Source organism: Salvelinus namaycush, chromosome 11 (assembly GCF_016432855.1).
Source record: "Salvelinus namaycush isolate Seneca chromosome 11, SaNama_1.0, whole genome shotgun sequence".
Lineage (NCBI taxonomy): Eukaryota > Metazoa > Chordata > Actinopteri > Salmoniformes > Salmonidae > Salvelinus > Salvelinus namaycush.
The window spans coordinates 31,096,545-31,112,431 of record NC_052317.1 but is presented as its reverse complement, the minus strand read 5'-3'; the positions used below and the strand labels follow the sequence as shown (position 1 = coordinate 31,112,431).

The 15,887-nt window shown below is 44.6% G+C and overlaps 1 protein-coding gene across 1 annotated transcript in view; it reads left to right on the top strand.

Moving 5' to 3' along the window:
* LOC120055343 (neurocan core protein-like) overlaps positions 1–15,887 on the top strand; it is a 78,390-nt gene that overhangs the window by 56,648 nt on the left and 5,855 nt on the right. The window contains exons 9-13 of the mRNA XM_039003214.1: positions 395–544; positions 677–766; positions 897–1,099; positions 1,240–1,393; positions 7,082–8,524. Coding sequence (XP_038859142.1) covers positions 395–544; positions 677–766; positions 897–1,099; positions 1,240–1,393; positions 7,082–8,524 — 2,040 coding nt within the window. The remainder of the gene's footprint in view (positions 1–394; positions 545–676; positions 767–896; positions 1,100–1,239; positions 1,394–7,081; positions 8,525–15,887) is intronic.

Genomic DNA, 15,887 nt, shown 5'->3' with positions numbered 1-15,887 from the left:
TGTCCGCTTTCTCCTTGAGGTAAAGCATGAGGAATTTGTTTCCGTCATTTAGAATTGAAGCTGGACTGAATTAATAATTCAGAATGAAGCTGCACTAGATGAATCATTCAGAATGAAGCTAAACTAAATGAATCATTCAGAATGAAGCTGCACTAAATGAATCATTCAGAATGAAGCTGCACTGAATGAATCATTCAGATTGAAACTGCACTAAATGAATCATTCAGAATGAAGCTGCACTAATTGAATCATTCAGATTGAAACTGCACTAAATGAATCATTCAGATAGAAACTGCACAAAATGAATCACTCAGAATGAAGCTGCACTGAATTAATCATTCAGAATGAAGCTGGACTAAATTAGTCATTCATTGACTCTCATTGTGCCTCACAGGGAACGTGAAGAAGCCAGGCCCCATCTCTAGGATCTACACGTCTTTGTGGAAGCCTTGGAGCCAGCTGACCGACTCCAGCCACTCAGACAACCTGGGAACAGACAGTCCTGCCCTGGCTACTGAGACCACCAGCAGCACACCGACCACCGGTGGGTTTGGAGATGAATGGAAAGATGAATGTTTTTATCTTTTTTTACATTGTTGAATGGAAACAATGTTTTTCTATTCTATTTTTCTATTCTATTCTGATTCTATCATTAATCCTCCTCTCTCTCCCGTAGTCACAGAGAGCCGTAACCTTTCACCATCTGATGACCTCACACCCTCAAACTGGACCGGATTGGTTGATCTGGAGGAAGAGGCCCACTCTTGTAAGAAACATTATTTGCAACTTAAATTACACCCTATTACTGTAACCATATAGATCACTACTTTTGACCAAAGTTACTGGTTGCTTTGGTTGATTATTTTTACTGTAATTCAGCATGTTTGTCTTCTCAGCCACAGATCCCTGGTCCTCCGAGTCCTCTGAGGGGTATGTCACCCTGCAGCTGAGCCCAGGAGAGAGCTCTCTAGCCTGGGGAGACCTGGGAGACATAGAGCCTGACTCTGGAGCTTTCCTCAGACCTCCAGCCACACCCAGCCCCAGTCCGAGTACTACCACTCAGGAAGACCTATCACCCTCGACCCCAGCTGACAGAAAGGTTGGTCAGTTTTACAACATCCGTTTATTACAAGTACTGAATCATCAAGTACGTTGGCATATTGGCACTTTTTTGGCCATAGTATTGTTTACTGTACAGTATATTCATTGTATTGGGTGTATGGTGGCCTCTGTCTAAAGGTGATGGCCAAGATAGTGAAGTCCATGTGGAAGCCGTGGAACTACCTGGCAGAAGGTACCCCAGGAACAGGCAGTCCAGAGGGGGAGAGAAAGGGAAGTGCAGCAGGGACTCTGACAGACAGTGTGGCTGTACCCACCGGCTCTCCTGCTCCAGGTTAGTGTTTTTTTCTTTATTTTGGTTGGGATACTGAGATTTACAGCTAGAGAGTAATGTATCATCATTTAGTTGTTTTCCAAAAGACTGAAGATATTTTATCCAAAGCGACTTACAGTCATGCGTGCAGACATTTTACATACAGGTGGGCCAGGAAATTGAACCCACTATCCTGACGTTGCAAGAGCCACACTCTACCAACAGCTACAGAGGACCACAGTGAATATTAGAGAGAAAGAGAGAGTGTGTTTGTGAGTGGGTGTGAACGTTTGTCTGGGTCAAAAACTGTCTGGGTGGTAATTCAATAAGGACTGGCCTTTTCAGTAGTCTAGACTTCATTAATACAGATATGTTCTCTGGCCCCTTTCAACCCACAGGCATAAATGTTTAACAGAGAAGGGAACCTTAGACATTGTTTTTCTGCATTATTTAATTATTCTCATAAAGGGTTTCTTTCCAGCTCCTGTGGTCTCTCTCTCTCTCTCTCTCTCTCTCTCTCTCTCTCTCTCTCTCTCTCTCTCTCTCTCTCTCTCTCTCTCTCTCTCTTTCTCTCTCTCTCTTTCTCTTGCTCGCTATCTCTCACTCTATCTCTCTCTTGCTCTCTCTCGCTCTCACTTGCTCTCTCTCTTTCTCTTGCTCGCTATCTCTCACTCTATCTCTCTCTTGCTCTCTCGCTCTCACTTACTCTCTCTCTCTCTCTCTCTTTCTCTCTCAATTCAATTCAAAGGGCTTTATTGGCATGAAAAAAACATGTGTACATTGCCAAAGCAAGTGAAATAGATAATAGACAATAAAAGAAATGAACAGTAAACATTACACTCACAAACGTTCCAAAAGAATAAAGACATTTGTTTGCATACAGTGTTGTAAAAATGTGCAAATAGTTAATTTACAAAAGGGAAAATAAATAAACATAAATATGTGTTGTATTTACAATGGTGTTTGTTCTTCACTGGTTGCCCCTTTCTTGTGGTAACAGATCACAAATCTTGCACACTGTGGTATTTCACCCAATAGATATGGGAGTTTATCAAAATTGGAATTGTTTTCAAATTCTCTGTGGGTCTGTGTTATCTGAGGGAAATACAGTGCCTTGCAAAAGTATTCATCCCCCTTGGTGTTTTTGCTATTTCGTTGCATTACAACCTGTCATTTAAATAGATTTTTATTTGGATTTCATGTAACGGACATACACAAAATAGTCCAAATTGGTGAAGTGAAATGAAAAAAAATAACTTGCGTGCATATGTATTCAACCCCTTTGCCATAAAGCCCCTAAATAAGATCTGGTATAACCAATTACATTCAGAAGTCACATAATTAGTTAAATAAGTCCATCTGTGTGCAATCTAAGTGTCACATGATCTGTCACATGATCTCAGTATATATACACCTGTTCTGAAAGGCCCCAGAGTCTGCAACACCACTAAGCAAGCGGCACCATGAAGACCAAGGAGCTCTCCAAACAGGTCAGGGACAAAGTTGTGGAGAAGTACAGATCAGGGCTGGGTTATAAAAAAATATCCAAAACTTTGAACATCCCACAGAGCACCATTAAATCCATTATTAAAAAATGGAATAATATGGCACCACAACAAACCTGCCAAGAGAGGGCCGCCTACCAAAACTCACAGACCAGGCAAGGAGGGCATTAATCAGAGAGGTAACAAAGGGACCAAAGATAACCCTGAATGAGCTGCAAGCTCCACAGCGGAGAAAGGAGTATCTGTCCATAGGACCACTTTAAGCCATACACTACACAGAGCTGGGCTTTACCGAAGAGTGGCCAGAAAAAAACAATTTCTTAAAGAAAAAATAAGCAAACACGTTTGGTGTTCGCCAAAAGGCAATTGGGATACTCCCCAAACATATGAAAGAAGGTACTCTGGTCAGATGAGACTAAAATTTAGCTTTTTGGCCATCAAGGAAAACGCTATGTCTGGCGCAAACCCAACACCTCTCATCACCCCAAGAACACCATCCCCACAGTGAAGCATGGTGGTGGCAGCATCATGCTGTGGGGATGATTTCCATCGGCAGGGACTGGGAAACTAGTCAGAATTGAAGGAATGATGAATGGCGCTAAATACAGGGAAATTCTTGAGTCTTCCAGAGATTTGAGACTGGGACGGAGGTTCACCTTCCAGCAGGACAATGACCCTAAGCATACTGCTAAAGCAACAGTCGAGTGGTTTAAGGGGAAACATTTAAATGTCTTGGAATGCCCTAGTCAAAGCCCAGACCTCAATCCAATTGAGAATCTGTGATTCAGATTGCTGTACACCAGCGGAACCCATCCAACTTGAAGGATCTGGAGCAGTTTTACCTTGAAGAATGGGCAAAAATCCAAGAGACTTGCAGCTGTAATTGCTGCAAAAGAAGGTGCCTCTACAAAGTATTGACTTTGGGGGGGGGGGGGGGGGGGGGGGGGGGGGGGGGTGAATAGTTATGCACGCTCAAGTTTTCTGTTTTTTGTCTTATTTCTTGTTTGTTTCACAGGTTGTAAGGCAACTAATTAGGAAAAATGCCAAGGGGGTGAATACTTTCACAAGCCACTGTATGTGTCTATGGTCATACATTTGGCAGGAGGTTGCAAAGTTCAGCTCAGTTTCCACCTCATTTTGTGGGCAGTGTGCAGAGCCTGTCTTCTCTTGAGAGCCAGGTCTGCCTACGGCGGCCTTTCTCAATAGCATGCTATGCTCACTGAGTCTCTACAAAGGCAAAGCAAAATTCTGCATGCAGAGTCTCAATTTGGTGTTTGTCTAATGTTGTGAAATCTTGGTTGGTGAGCGGACCCCAGACCTTACAACCAGAAAGGGCAATGGGTTCTATAACTAATTAAAGTATTTTTAGCCAGATCCTAATTGGTATGTCACATTTTATGTTCCTTTTGATGCCATAGAATTCCCTTCTTGCCTTGTCTCTCAGCTTGTTCACAGCTTTATGGAAGTTACCTGTGGCGCTGATGTTTAGGCTGAGGTTTATAGGGCAACTCTGTCTAGATGGAATTTGAATTTGTGGTCCTGGCAACTGGACCATTTTTGGAACACCATTATTTTTGTCTTACTGAGATTTACTGTCAATGCCCAAGTCTGGCAGAGTCTGTGCTGAATATCTAGGTGCTGCTGTGGGCCCTCCTTGTTTGGGGACAGAGGCACCAGATCATCAGCAAATAGTAGACATTTGACTTCAGATTCTAGTAGGGTGAGGCCGGGTGATGCAGACTGTTCTAGTGCCCTTGCCAATTCGTTGATATATATGTTGAAGCGGGTTGGGCTAAAGCTGCATCCCTGTCTCACCTCATGGCCGTGTGGATAGAAAGGTGTGTGTTTTTGCCAATTTTAACCGCACAGTTGTTGTTTGTGTATTTTATAATGTCGTATGTTTTTCCCCCAACACAACTTTCCATCAATTTTTATAGCAGACCCTCATGCCAAATTGAGTCAAAAGCTTTTTTGAAATCAACAAAGTATGAGAAGACTGCCTTTGTTTTGGTTTGTTTGTTTGTCAATTAGGGTGTGCAGGGTGAATACGTGGTCTGTCTTACGGTAATTTGGTAAAAAGCCAATTTGACATTTGCTCAGTTACATTGTTTTTGCTGAGGAAATGTATGACTCTGCTGTTAATGATAATGCAGAGGATTTACCCAAGGTTGCTGTTGACTTATATCCCAAAGTAGTTATTGGGGTCAAATTTCATTTTATTGGGGTCACCACAAATTGGGGTGGCGGTACCTCCCGGGTGGCGCAGTGGTCTAGGGCACCGCATCGCAGTGCTAGCTGCGCCACCAGAGTCTCTGGGTTCGCGCCCAGGCTGGGCTGGGTTCGCGCCCAGGCTCTGTCGCAGCCGGCCGCAACCGGGAGGTCCGTGGGGCGACGCACAATTGGCATAGCGTCGTCCGGGTTAGGGAGGGTTTGGCCGGTAGGGATATCCTTGTCTCAGTATGTAAAAATGTAATAAATGTATGCACTCTACTGTAAGTCGCTCTGGATAAGAGCGTCTGCTAAATGACTAAAATGTAATGTAAATGTAAATTTGTCCCCAATTTTGTGGATTGGGTTGATCAGTCCTTGGTTCCAAATATTGGGGAAGATGTCAGAGTGGGTTAAATGGGTTAGATTCTATGGATTCTTCCATTACATTGAGCCGATTTCTGACCTGCTGTTCCTTCTTTTTCCGTAGTGTATTTCTATATTGTTTTAGTGATTCACCATAGTGAAGGCGTAGGCTCAGGTTTTCTGGCTTCATGTTTTTGGTTGGATAGGTTTCTCAATTTCTGTATTAGGTTTTTGCATTCTTCATCAAACCATTTGTCATTGTTGTTAATTTTCTTAGGTTGTCTGCTTGACATTTTTATATTTGTTAGGGAAGCTGAGGTCAAATATACTGTTTAGATTTTCATCTGCCAAGTTTACACCTTCACTATTACAGTAAAACATTTTGTCCAGGAAGTTGTCTAAAAGGGATTGAATTTGTTGTTGCCTCATTGTTTTATGGTAGGTTTCTGCACTGCTTTCCTTCCATCTATAGTATTTGTTGATATTACTCAGTTCCTTTGGCTTTGATGCCTCATGATTGAGTATTGCTCTGTTCAAGTAGACTGTGATTTTGCTGTGATCTGATAGGGATGTCAGTGGGCTGACTGTGAACTCTCTGAGAGACTCTGGGTTGAGGTCAGTGATAAGTAGTCTACAGTGCTACTGCCAAGAGATGAGTTATAGGTGTACCTACCGTAGGAGTCCCCTCTAAATCTACCATTGTCTATATACATGCCCAGTGTGTGACAGAGCTGCAGGAGTTGTGACCAGTTTTTGTTGGTTATGTTGTCGTAGTTGTGTCTAGAGGGGTATATGGCGGAGGGATTGCTGTCACCTCAAGGTAGGTGTTTGTCCCCCTGTGTGCTGAGTGTGTCAGGCTCTTGTCCAGTTCTGGCATTAGGTCGCAACAGACTAGTACATGTCCCTGGGCCTGGAAATGGTTGATTTCCCCCTCCAGGATGGAGGAGCTGTCTTCATTAAAGTATGGGGATTCTAGTGGAGGGATTTAGGTTACAGGAGGGATACAGGAGGACATTTTTCTCTGTTCAAATCATTTCCTTTTCAATTTCAAGCCAAATGTAAAATGTTCCTTTGGTGGATGGGACTACCAGCTCTCTGTAACCTAGAGGGCAACCAGTGGATCCATCTCCTCTATACCATGTTTCTTGTAGGATGACAATGTCTGTATTTCTGATTTATTTGGTGAAGTCCAGGTTCCTGCTCTTTAGGCCAAAAGCAGATGACCTCAGGCCTTGGATATTCCAGGATGAGATGGTGAAGGCTTTGTGTTCCATAAAGTGTCCCAAAGTTGTTAGTCATTTGGTTTTGACTCAGACCAGTAAGTGTGAGCAGAGCCTGCTGAGCATCTGGTACATGCCATTGACTTGGGCTAGTGTTAGAATGGGGGTTGGGCCTGTTTTCCTGCTCACGGCCTGGGCGTATGTGTGTCTTTCATGTTGCGGCCCTCTTTGCAGGAGTGTGGGGCATGGGGTGGGTAGGAGGGGCATAGGTCTGATCTGAGGGTGGTTATATGGGGTGTGGGCATCTCTGTCCCTTCCCTTTTCTCACTCCCTTATCCTTCTTTCCTTCTCTCTCCCTCTTTCCATATCCCACTGCCTCCTCTAACCTCTTCCCTCTCTTCCCTCTTCAGGTTTATCCTCATGGGGTGGTGGGTGGTGGGATGGCTCAGGACTGGGGGACCTAGATGATACACCACCCACTGGTGAGCCGTCGTCCTCCGCTGGTGAGCCGTCGTCCTCCGCTGGTGTGCCGTCGTCCTCCCCTGGTGTGCCGTCGTCCTCCCCTGGTGTGCCGTCGTCCTCCGCTGGTGTGCCGTCGTCCTCCCCTGGTGTGCCGTCGTCCTCCCCTGGTGTGCCGTCGTCCTCCGCGGGTGAGCCGTCGTCCTCCCCTGGTGAGCCTTCGTCCTCCCCTGGTGTGCCGTCATCCTCCCCTGGTGAGCCTTCGTCCTCCCCTGGTGTGCCGTCGTCCTCCCCTGGTGTGCCGTCGTCCTCCCCTGGTGAGCCGTCGTCCTCCCCTGGTGTGCCGTCGTCCTCCCCTGGTGAGCCGTCGTCCTCCCCTGGTGAGCCTTCATCCTCCCCTGGTGTGCCGTCGTCCTCCCCTGGTGTGCCGTCGTCCTCCCCTGGTGAGACGTCGTCCTCCCCTGGTGTGCCGTTGTCCACCCCTGGTGAGCCTTCGTCCTCCCCTGGTGAGCCTTCGTCCTCCCCTGGTGAGCCTTCGTCCTCCCCTGGTGTGCCGTCATCCTCCCCTGGTGAGCCGTCGTCCTCCCCTGGTGTGCCGTCGTCCTCCCCTGGTGAGCCTTCGTCCTCCCCTGGTGAGCCATCAGCCTCCCCAGCCCTGCTCACCTCTACCCCGGCCACAGAGATCCAGTCCTCTGCCTCCACCTCCACCACTGGAGGGTGGAAGGCTATCCCAGACACTACTCAGCCCATAGGGGGGACATGGGTCCAAGTGACCCCTTCAACAGGTGTGACCTCCCCCCAGCCGGGTGATAGGAGAATGGAAGAGGTTACCACTAGTACCACTAGAGCAGATAGCATAGCCACCACTGGGAGCGGGAGAGCGATGGTGAAAGAGGAGGAAGGGAGTGCCCTGGGGGCCTCCGACGAGGCCAGAGGGGAGATCCAGTTTACCGGTATCCCCGTTGGAACAACCAAACCCAAACTCAGGGTCCCTCCATCCAACAACAGAACCATGTGGAAGAACCAGTCACGAGCCAGTGGCAGCACAACCCAACCCACAGTCAGCAGCTCCACAGCTGGGTCAGACAGCAGAGACTCTTCCCCTCCATCCAGACCAGGTGCTGGAGCTCCAGCCCCTCCACCCTCAGCCTCAGTCAGCCAGGGCAGCTCCAGGGTGGCATCTCCATCCATATCCTGGGTCCCCACGGAGAGATCTGAAGAGCGGGGTGGCGAGGGGCCGGAGAGAGAGCCCCTGGAGGTGCCCTCCGAACCACCAGTGGAGGAGGAGACAGCCTTGTCTCACTCGCTCGGCTCTGGGTTGCCTAGCAACATGGACGAGGAAGGTGGCAGAGGTGCCGGATTCAACCAAAGCAACAGAACTCTGGACTCTGCTGGTAAGTCCTGCATGTCTGTCAGTTAATAAATAAATCAGACACATTTAATTTAATTTTAATCCAAAGATTTGCACACAAAGCTGAACAAAACACTAGCATCATATTCTTCATTTCTCTCCATCAGGGCCTCAGTCACGGTGATCTCTGTACAATCCCCACGGTTGTTTCCTCGGTGCTGTTATTCAATGTGTTTTTCAATTCCGAGATAATAGCGTGTTGCCTTCCGACCTACAGAACTCCTCATACCAGACCCATCCTGTAGGTACTCCGACTAGGGAATAGGAAGGTGGTCATGCTTCCGTAGATAGTCCTCTGATTAAGCACCTGATTCAGTCTCTCTCTCTCCAGAGCTGTTTCTCACCTGATAGTGAATGGGGCTTGTAGCTGGTGCACCATATTTCCTGCTTCCTCTTAGGCATTCCTGCTGCATCACACATTCCTGTGGTGATTTATTTTGCTCTCTTGGAAACAGTAAATATTACACTCACAAGTTCCAAAATAATAGAGACATTTCCAATGTCAGACAGTGTTGTAACGATATGCAAATAGTTAAAGTAAAAAAGGGAAAAGAAATAAACATAAATATAGGTTGTATTTACAATGGTGTTTGTTCTTCACTCGTTGACCTTTTCTTTTGGCAACTGGTCACAAATCTTGCACGCTGTGGTATTTTACCCAATAGATATGGGAGTTTATCAAAATTGGATTTGTTTTCGAATTCTTTGTGGGTCTATGTAATCTGAGAGAAATATGTGTCTCTAATATGGTCATACATTGGGCAGGAGGTTAGGAAGTGCAGCTCAGTTTCCACCTCATTTTGTGGGCAGTGGACACATAGCCTGTCTTCTCTCAAGAGCCAGGTCTGCCTATGGCGGCCTCTCTCAATAGCAAGGCTGTGCTCACAGAGTCTGTACATAGTGAAGGATTTTCTTGATTTGGGGTCAGTCACAGTGATCAGGTATTCTGCCACTGTGTACTCTCTGTTTAGGGCCAGATAGCATTCCAATTTGCTCAGTTTTTTTGTTGTTGATTCTTTCCAGTGTGTCAAATAGTTATATTTTTGCTTTCTCATAAGTTGGTTGGGTCTAAATGTGTTTCTATCCTTGGGCTCTGTAGGGTCTGTTTGTGTTTGTGAACAGAGCTCCAGAACCAACAAACCAACCAGCCATCTCTCTTTCTCTCTCTCTCTCTCTCTCTCTCTTGCTTTCTCTTTCTCTATCTCTCTTATTCTCTCGCTGTCTTACTTTCTTCTCTCTTTCTCTCTCACTCTCTCCCTCCCTACCCTCTCTCTCTCTCTTTCTCTCTAACTCTCTCCCTCCCCCCTCTCGCTATATCTCTCTCTCTCTCATTCTGTTCTGTCAAAGTTGAGAGGTGGCCAGTGTTTGTGTTGTTCCTGACTGGATCAGAGTGGACCTCATCAGGCTGCGTAATCAATGAGGGGCTTCAGGGTCTCTCTCTCTCTTTTAAATACATGCTTTATTGGCATAAATGGGTGGTTGCCAAAGCAATGTATATGAAGTATTACATACATTAACAATATGTTTGAGCAACAATAATAAAATATATCAACAAAATAAAATAAAAACAGCAACAATTAATCAATTGAGGGTGTATGACATGGTGGGAGTTATTGTCTCTCTAGTATTATGACAGACCAGGACATAACCTGCAGCAAGATCTACTGTCTCTCTAATATTATGACAGACCAGGACATAACCTGCAGCAAGATCTACTGTCTCTCTAGTATTATGACAGACCAGGACATAACCTGCAGCAAGATCTACTGTCTCTCTAGTATTATGACAGACCAGGACATAACCTGCAGCAAGATCTACTGTCTCTCTAGTATTATGACAGACCAGGACATAACCTGCAGCAAGATCTACTGTCTCTCTAATATTATGACAGACCAGGACATAACCTGCAGCAAGATCTACTGTCTCTCTAATATTATGACAGACCAGGACATAACCTGCAGCAAGATCTACTGTCTCTCTAGTATTATGACAGACCAGGACATAACCTGCAGCAAGATCTACTGTCTCTCTAATATTATGACAGACCAGGACATAACCTGCAGCAAGATCTACTGTCTCTCTAATATTATGACAGACCAGGACATAACCTGCAGCAAGATCTACTGTCTCTCTAATATTATGACAGACCAGGACATAACCTTCAGCAAGATCTACTGTCTCTCTAATATTATGACAGACCAGGACATAACCTGCAGCAAGATCTACTGTCTCTCTAATATTAGGACAGACCAGGACATAACCTGCAGCAAGATCTACTCTCTCTCTAATATTATGACAGACCAGGACATAACCTGCAGCAAGATCTACTGTCTCTCTAATATTATGGACAGACCAGGACATAACCTGCAGCAAGATGTTACTGTCTCTCTAGTATTATGACAGACCAGGACATAACCTGCAGCAAGATCTACTGTCTCTCTAATATTATGACAGACCAGGACATAACCTGCAGCAAGATGTACTGTCTCTCTAAGTATTATGACAGACCAGGACATAACCTGCAGCAAATAATCTACTGTCTATAATATTATGACAGACCAGGACATAACCTGCAGCAAGATCTACTGTCTCTCTAATATTATGACAGACCAGGACATAACCTGCAGCAAGATCTACTGTCTTCTAATATTATGACAGACCAGGACATAACCTGCAGCAAGATCTACTGTCTCTAGTATTATGACAGACCAGGACATAACCTGCAGCAAGATCTACTGTCTCTAATATTATGACAGACCAGGACATAACCTGCAGCAAGATCTACTGTCTCTAGTATTATGACAGACCAGGACATAACCTGCAGCAAGATCTACTGTCTCTAATATTATGACAGACCAGGACATAACCTGCAGCAAGATCTACTGTCTCTAATATTATGACAGACCAGGACATAACCTGCAGCAAGATCTACTGTCTCTCTAATATTATGACAGACCAGGACATAACCTGCAGCAAGATCTACTGTCTCTAGTATTATGACAGACCAGGACATAACCTGCAGCAAGATCTACTGTCTCTAATATTATGACAGACCAGGACATAACCTGCAGCAAGATCTACTGTCTCTAGTATTATGACAGACCAGGACATAACCTGCAGCAAGATCTACTCTCTCTAGTATTATGACAGACCAGGACATAACCTGCAGCAAGATCTACTGTCTCTAGTATTATGACAGACCAGGACATAACCTGCAGCAAGATCTACTCTCTCTAGTATTATGACAGACCAGGACATAACCTGCAGCAAGATCTACTCTCTCTAATATTATGACAGACCAGGACATAACCTGCAGCAAGATCTACTGTCTCTCTAATATTATGACAGACCAGGACATAACCTGCAGCAAGATCTACTGGCTAATAGAACCAGGACATAACCTGCAGCAAGATCTACTGTCTCTCTAATATTATGACAGACCAGGACATAACCTGCAGCAAGATCTACTCTCTCTCTAATATTATGACAGACCAGGACATAACCTGCAGCAAGATCTACTGTCTCTCTAATATTATGACAGACCAGGACATAACCTGCAGCAAGATCTACTGTCTCTCTAATATTATGACAGACCAGGACATAACCTGCAGCAAGATCTACTGTCTCTCTAATATTATGACAGACCAGGACATAACCTGCAGCAAGATCTACTGTCTCTCTAATATTATGACAGACCAGGACATAACCTGCAGCAAGATCTACTGTCTCTCTAATATTATGACAGACCAGGACATAACCTGCAGCAAGATCTACTGTCTCTAATATTATGACAGACCAGGACATAACCTGCAGCAAGATCTACTGTCTCTAGTATTATGACAGACCAGGACATAACCTGCAGCAAGATCTACTGTCTCTCTAGTATTATGACAGACCAGGACATAACCTGCAGCAAGATCTACTGTCTCTCTAGTATTATGACAGACCAGGACATAACCTGCAGCAAGATCTACTGTCTCTAGTATTATGACAGACCAGGACATAACCTGCAGCAAGATCTACTGTCTCTAATATTATGACAGACCAGGACATAACCTGCAGCAAGATCTACTGTCTCTAAGTATTATGACAGACCAGGACATAACCTGCAGCAAGATCTTACTGTCTCTAATATGTATTATGACAGACCAGGACATAACCTGCAGCAAGATCTACTCGTCTCTCTAGTATTATGACAGACCAGGACATAACCTGCCGCAAGATCTACTGTCTCTCTAGTATTATGACAGACCAGGACATAACTGCAGCAAGATCTACTGTCTCTCTCGTATTATGACAGACCAGGACATAACCTGCAGCCAAGATCTACTGTCTCTAATCATTTATGACTAGACCAGGAACATAACCTGCTAGCAAGACTCTACTGTCTCGCTAGTATTATGACAGACCAGACATAACCTGCAGCAAGATCTACTGTCTCTCTAATATTATGACAGACCAGGACATAACCTGCAGCAAGATCTACTGTCTCTCTAATATTATGACAGACCAGGACATAACCTGCAGCAAGATCTACTGTCTCTCTAATATTATGACAGACCAGGACATAAACCTGCAGCAAGATCTACTGTCTCTCTAATATTATGACAGACCAGGACATAACCTGCAGCAAGATCTACTGCTCTCTAATATTATGACAGACCAGGGACATAACCTGCAGCAAGATCTACTGTCTCTCTAATATTATGACAGACCAGGACATAACCTGCAGCAAGATCTACTGTCTCTCTAATATTATGACAGACCAGGACATAACCTGCAGCAAGATCTACTGTCTCTCTAATATTATGACAGACCGGACATAACCTGCAGCAAGATGTACTGTCTCTCTAGTATTATGACAGACCAGGACATAACCTGCAGCAAGATCTACTGTCTCTCTAATATTATGACAGACCAGGACATAACCTGCAGCAAGATCTACTGTCTCTCTAATATTATGACAGACCAGGACATAACCTGCAGCAAGATCTACTGTCTCTAGTATTATGACAGACCAGGACATAACTGCAGCAAGATTACTGTCTCTCTAGTATTATGACAGACCAGGACATAACCTGCAGCAAGATCTACTGTCTCTCTAAGTATTATGACAGACCAGGACATAACCTGCAGCAAAGATCTACTGTCTCTAGTATTATGACAGACCAGGACATAACCTGCAGCAAGATCTACTGTCTCTAATATTATGACAGACCAGGACATAACCTGCAGCAAGATCTACTGTCCTCTAATATTATGACAGACCAGGACATAACCTGGCAGCAAGATCTACTGTCTCTCTTAAGTATTAGTGACAGACCAGGACATAACCGTGCAGCAAGATCGTACTGTCTCTCTAAGTATTATGATCAAGACCAGGACATAACCTGCAGCAAGATCTACGGGTCTCCTCTAATATTATGACAGACCAGGAAAGAACCTGACAGCAAGATCTACTGTTCTCTAGTATTATGACAGACCAGGACATAACCTGCAGCAAGATCGACTGCTCTAGTATTATGACAGACCATGACATAACCTGCAAGCATATCTACTGTCTCTCTAGTATTATACAGACCAGGACATAACCTGCAGCAAGATCTACTGTCTCCTCTAATATTATGACAGACCATGACATAACCTGCAGCAAAGATCTACTGTCCTCCTAAGTATTATGACAGACCAGGACATAACCTGGCAGCAAGATCCTAACTGGTATCTCTAATATTATGACCAGACCAGGAACATAACCTGCAGTAAGATTCTACTGTCTCTCTAAGTATTATGACAGACCAGGACATAACCTGCAGCAAAGATCTTACTGTCTCTCTAAGTATTATGACAGTCTCTAATGTTTCAAGAGTGTAATACTAGTACATTGCTTACTTACACATATTCATACGGTTTATCCTTCGCTCTTTGGGAATTCCTTTCAAATGGGACTCTGTAGATTTGCTTCATCCAGAGATTTGTTTGTTAAGGATGTGGGTTATGGTTGATCAGCTCACTCTGATGTTATGGAAGATGGCAGGGTTTTCAATCATCTGCTGTTGGATTTCCCACAGTCTTATGGCATTATTTTCAACTACCATTTGCACAATGCCAACCTCCTGTTCGTCTGTAAACAGACGCATTCTACCACCACGTACAGTACCAGTCAAAAGTTTGGACAAACCTACTCATTCAAGGGTTTTTCTTTATTTTTACTATTTTTTTTTACATTGTAGAATAATAGTGAAGACATCAAAACTATGAAATAACACATATAGAATCATGTAGTAACCAAAAAAGTGTTAAACAAATCCAAATATATTTTATATTTGAGATTCTTCAAAGTAGCCAAACTTTGCCTTGATGACAGCTTTGCACACTCTTGGCATTCTCTCAACCAGCTTCACCTGGAATGCTTTTCCAACAGTCTTGAAGGAGTTCCCACATATGCTGAGCACTTGTTGGCTGCTTTTCCTTCACTCTGCGGTCCAACTCATCCCAAACCATCTCAACTAGGTTGAGGTCGGGTGATTGTGGAGGCCAGGTAATGTGATGCAGCACTCCATCACTCTCCTTCTTGGTCAAATTGCCCTTACCCAGCCTGGAGGTGTGTTTTGGGTCTTTGTCAAACCAGATGGGATGGTGTATCACTGCAGAATGCTGTGGTAGCCATACTGGTTAACTGTGCCTTGAATTCAAAATAAATCACTGACAGTGTCACCAGCTAAGCACCATCACACTTCCTCCTCCATGCTTCACGGTGGGAACCACACATGCAGAGATCATCCGTTCACCGACTCTGCGTCTCACAAAGACACGGCGGTTGGAACCAAATATCTCAAATTTGGACTCATCATCCACCAGTCTAATGTCCATTGCTTGTGCTTCTTGACCCAAGCAAGTCACTTTTTATTTTTGGTGTCCTTTAGTAGTGGTTTCTTTGCAGCAATTCGACTATGAAGGCCTGATTCACACAGTCTAATCTGAACAGTTGATGTTGTTTTGTGTCTGTCACTTGAACTCTATGAAGCCTTTATTTGGGCTGAAATCTGAGGTGCAGTTAACTCCAATGAACTTATCCTCTGCAGCATAGGTAACTCTGGGTCTTTCCTGTAGCGGTCCTGATGAGAGCCAGTTTCAGGGCTTGATGATTGCAGCTTCAACCCAGAGTTACCTCAGCTGCAGAGGAGAAGTTCAATAGAGTTAACTGCACCTCAGATTGCAGCCCAAATAAATGCTTTACTATGGTCCACCATTGTCACCCGAATTTCATCAGAGATTACTCTCCTAGTTCTTGGTCTTCCTCCACCTCCACAGTACCTCTACCGCTACCTCTACCTCCACCTCCACAG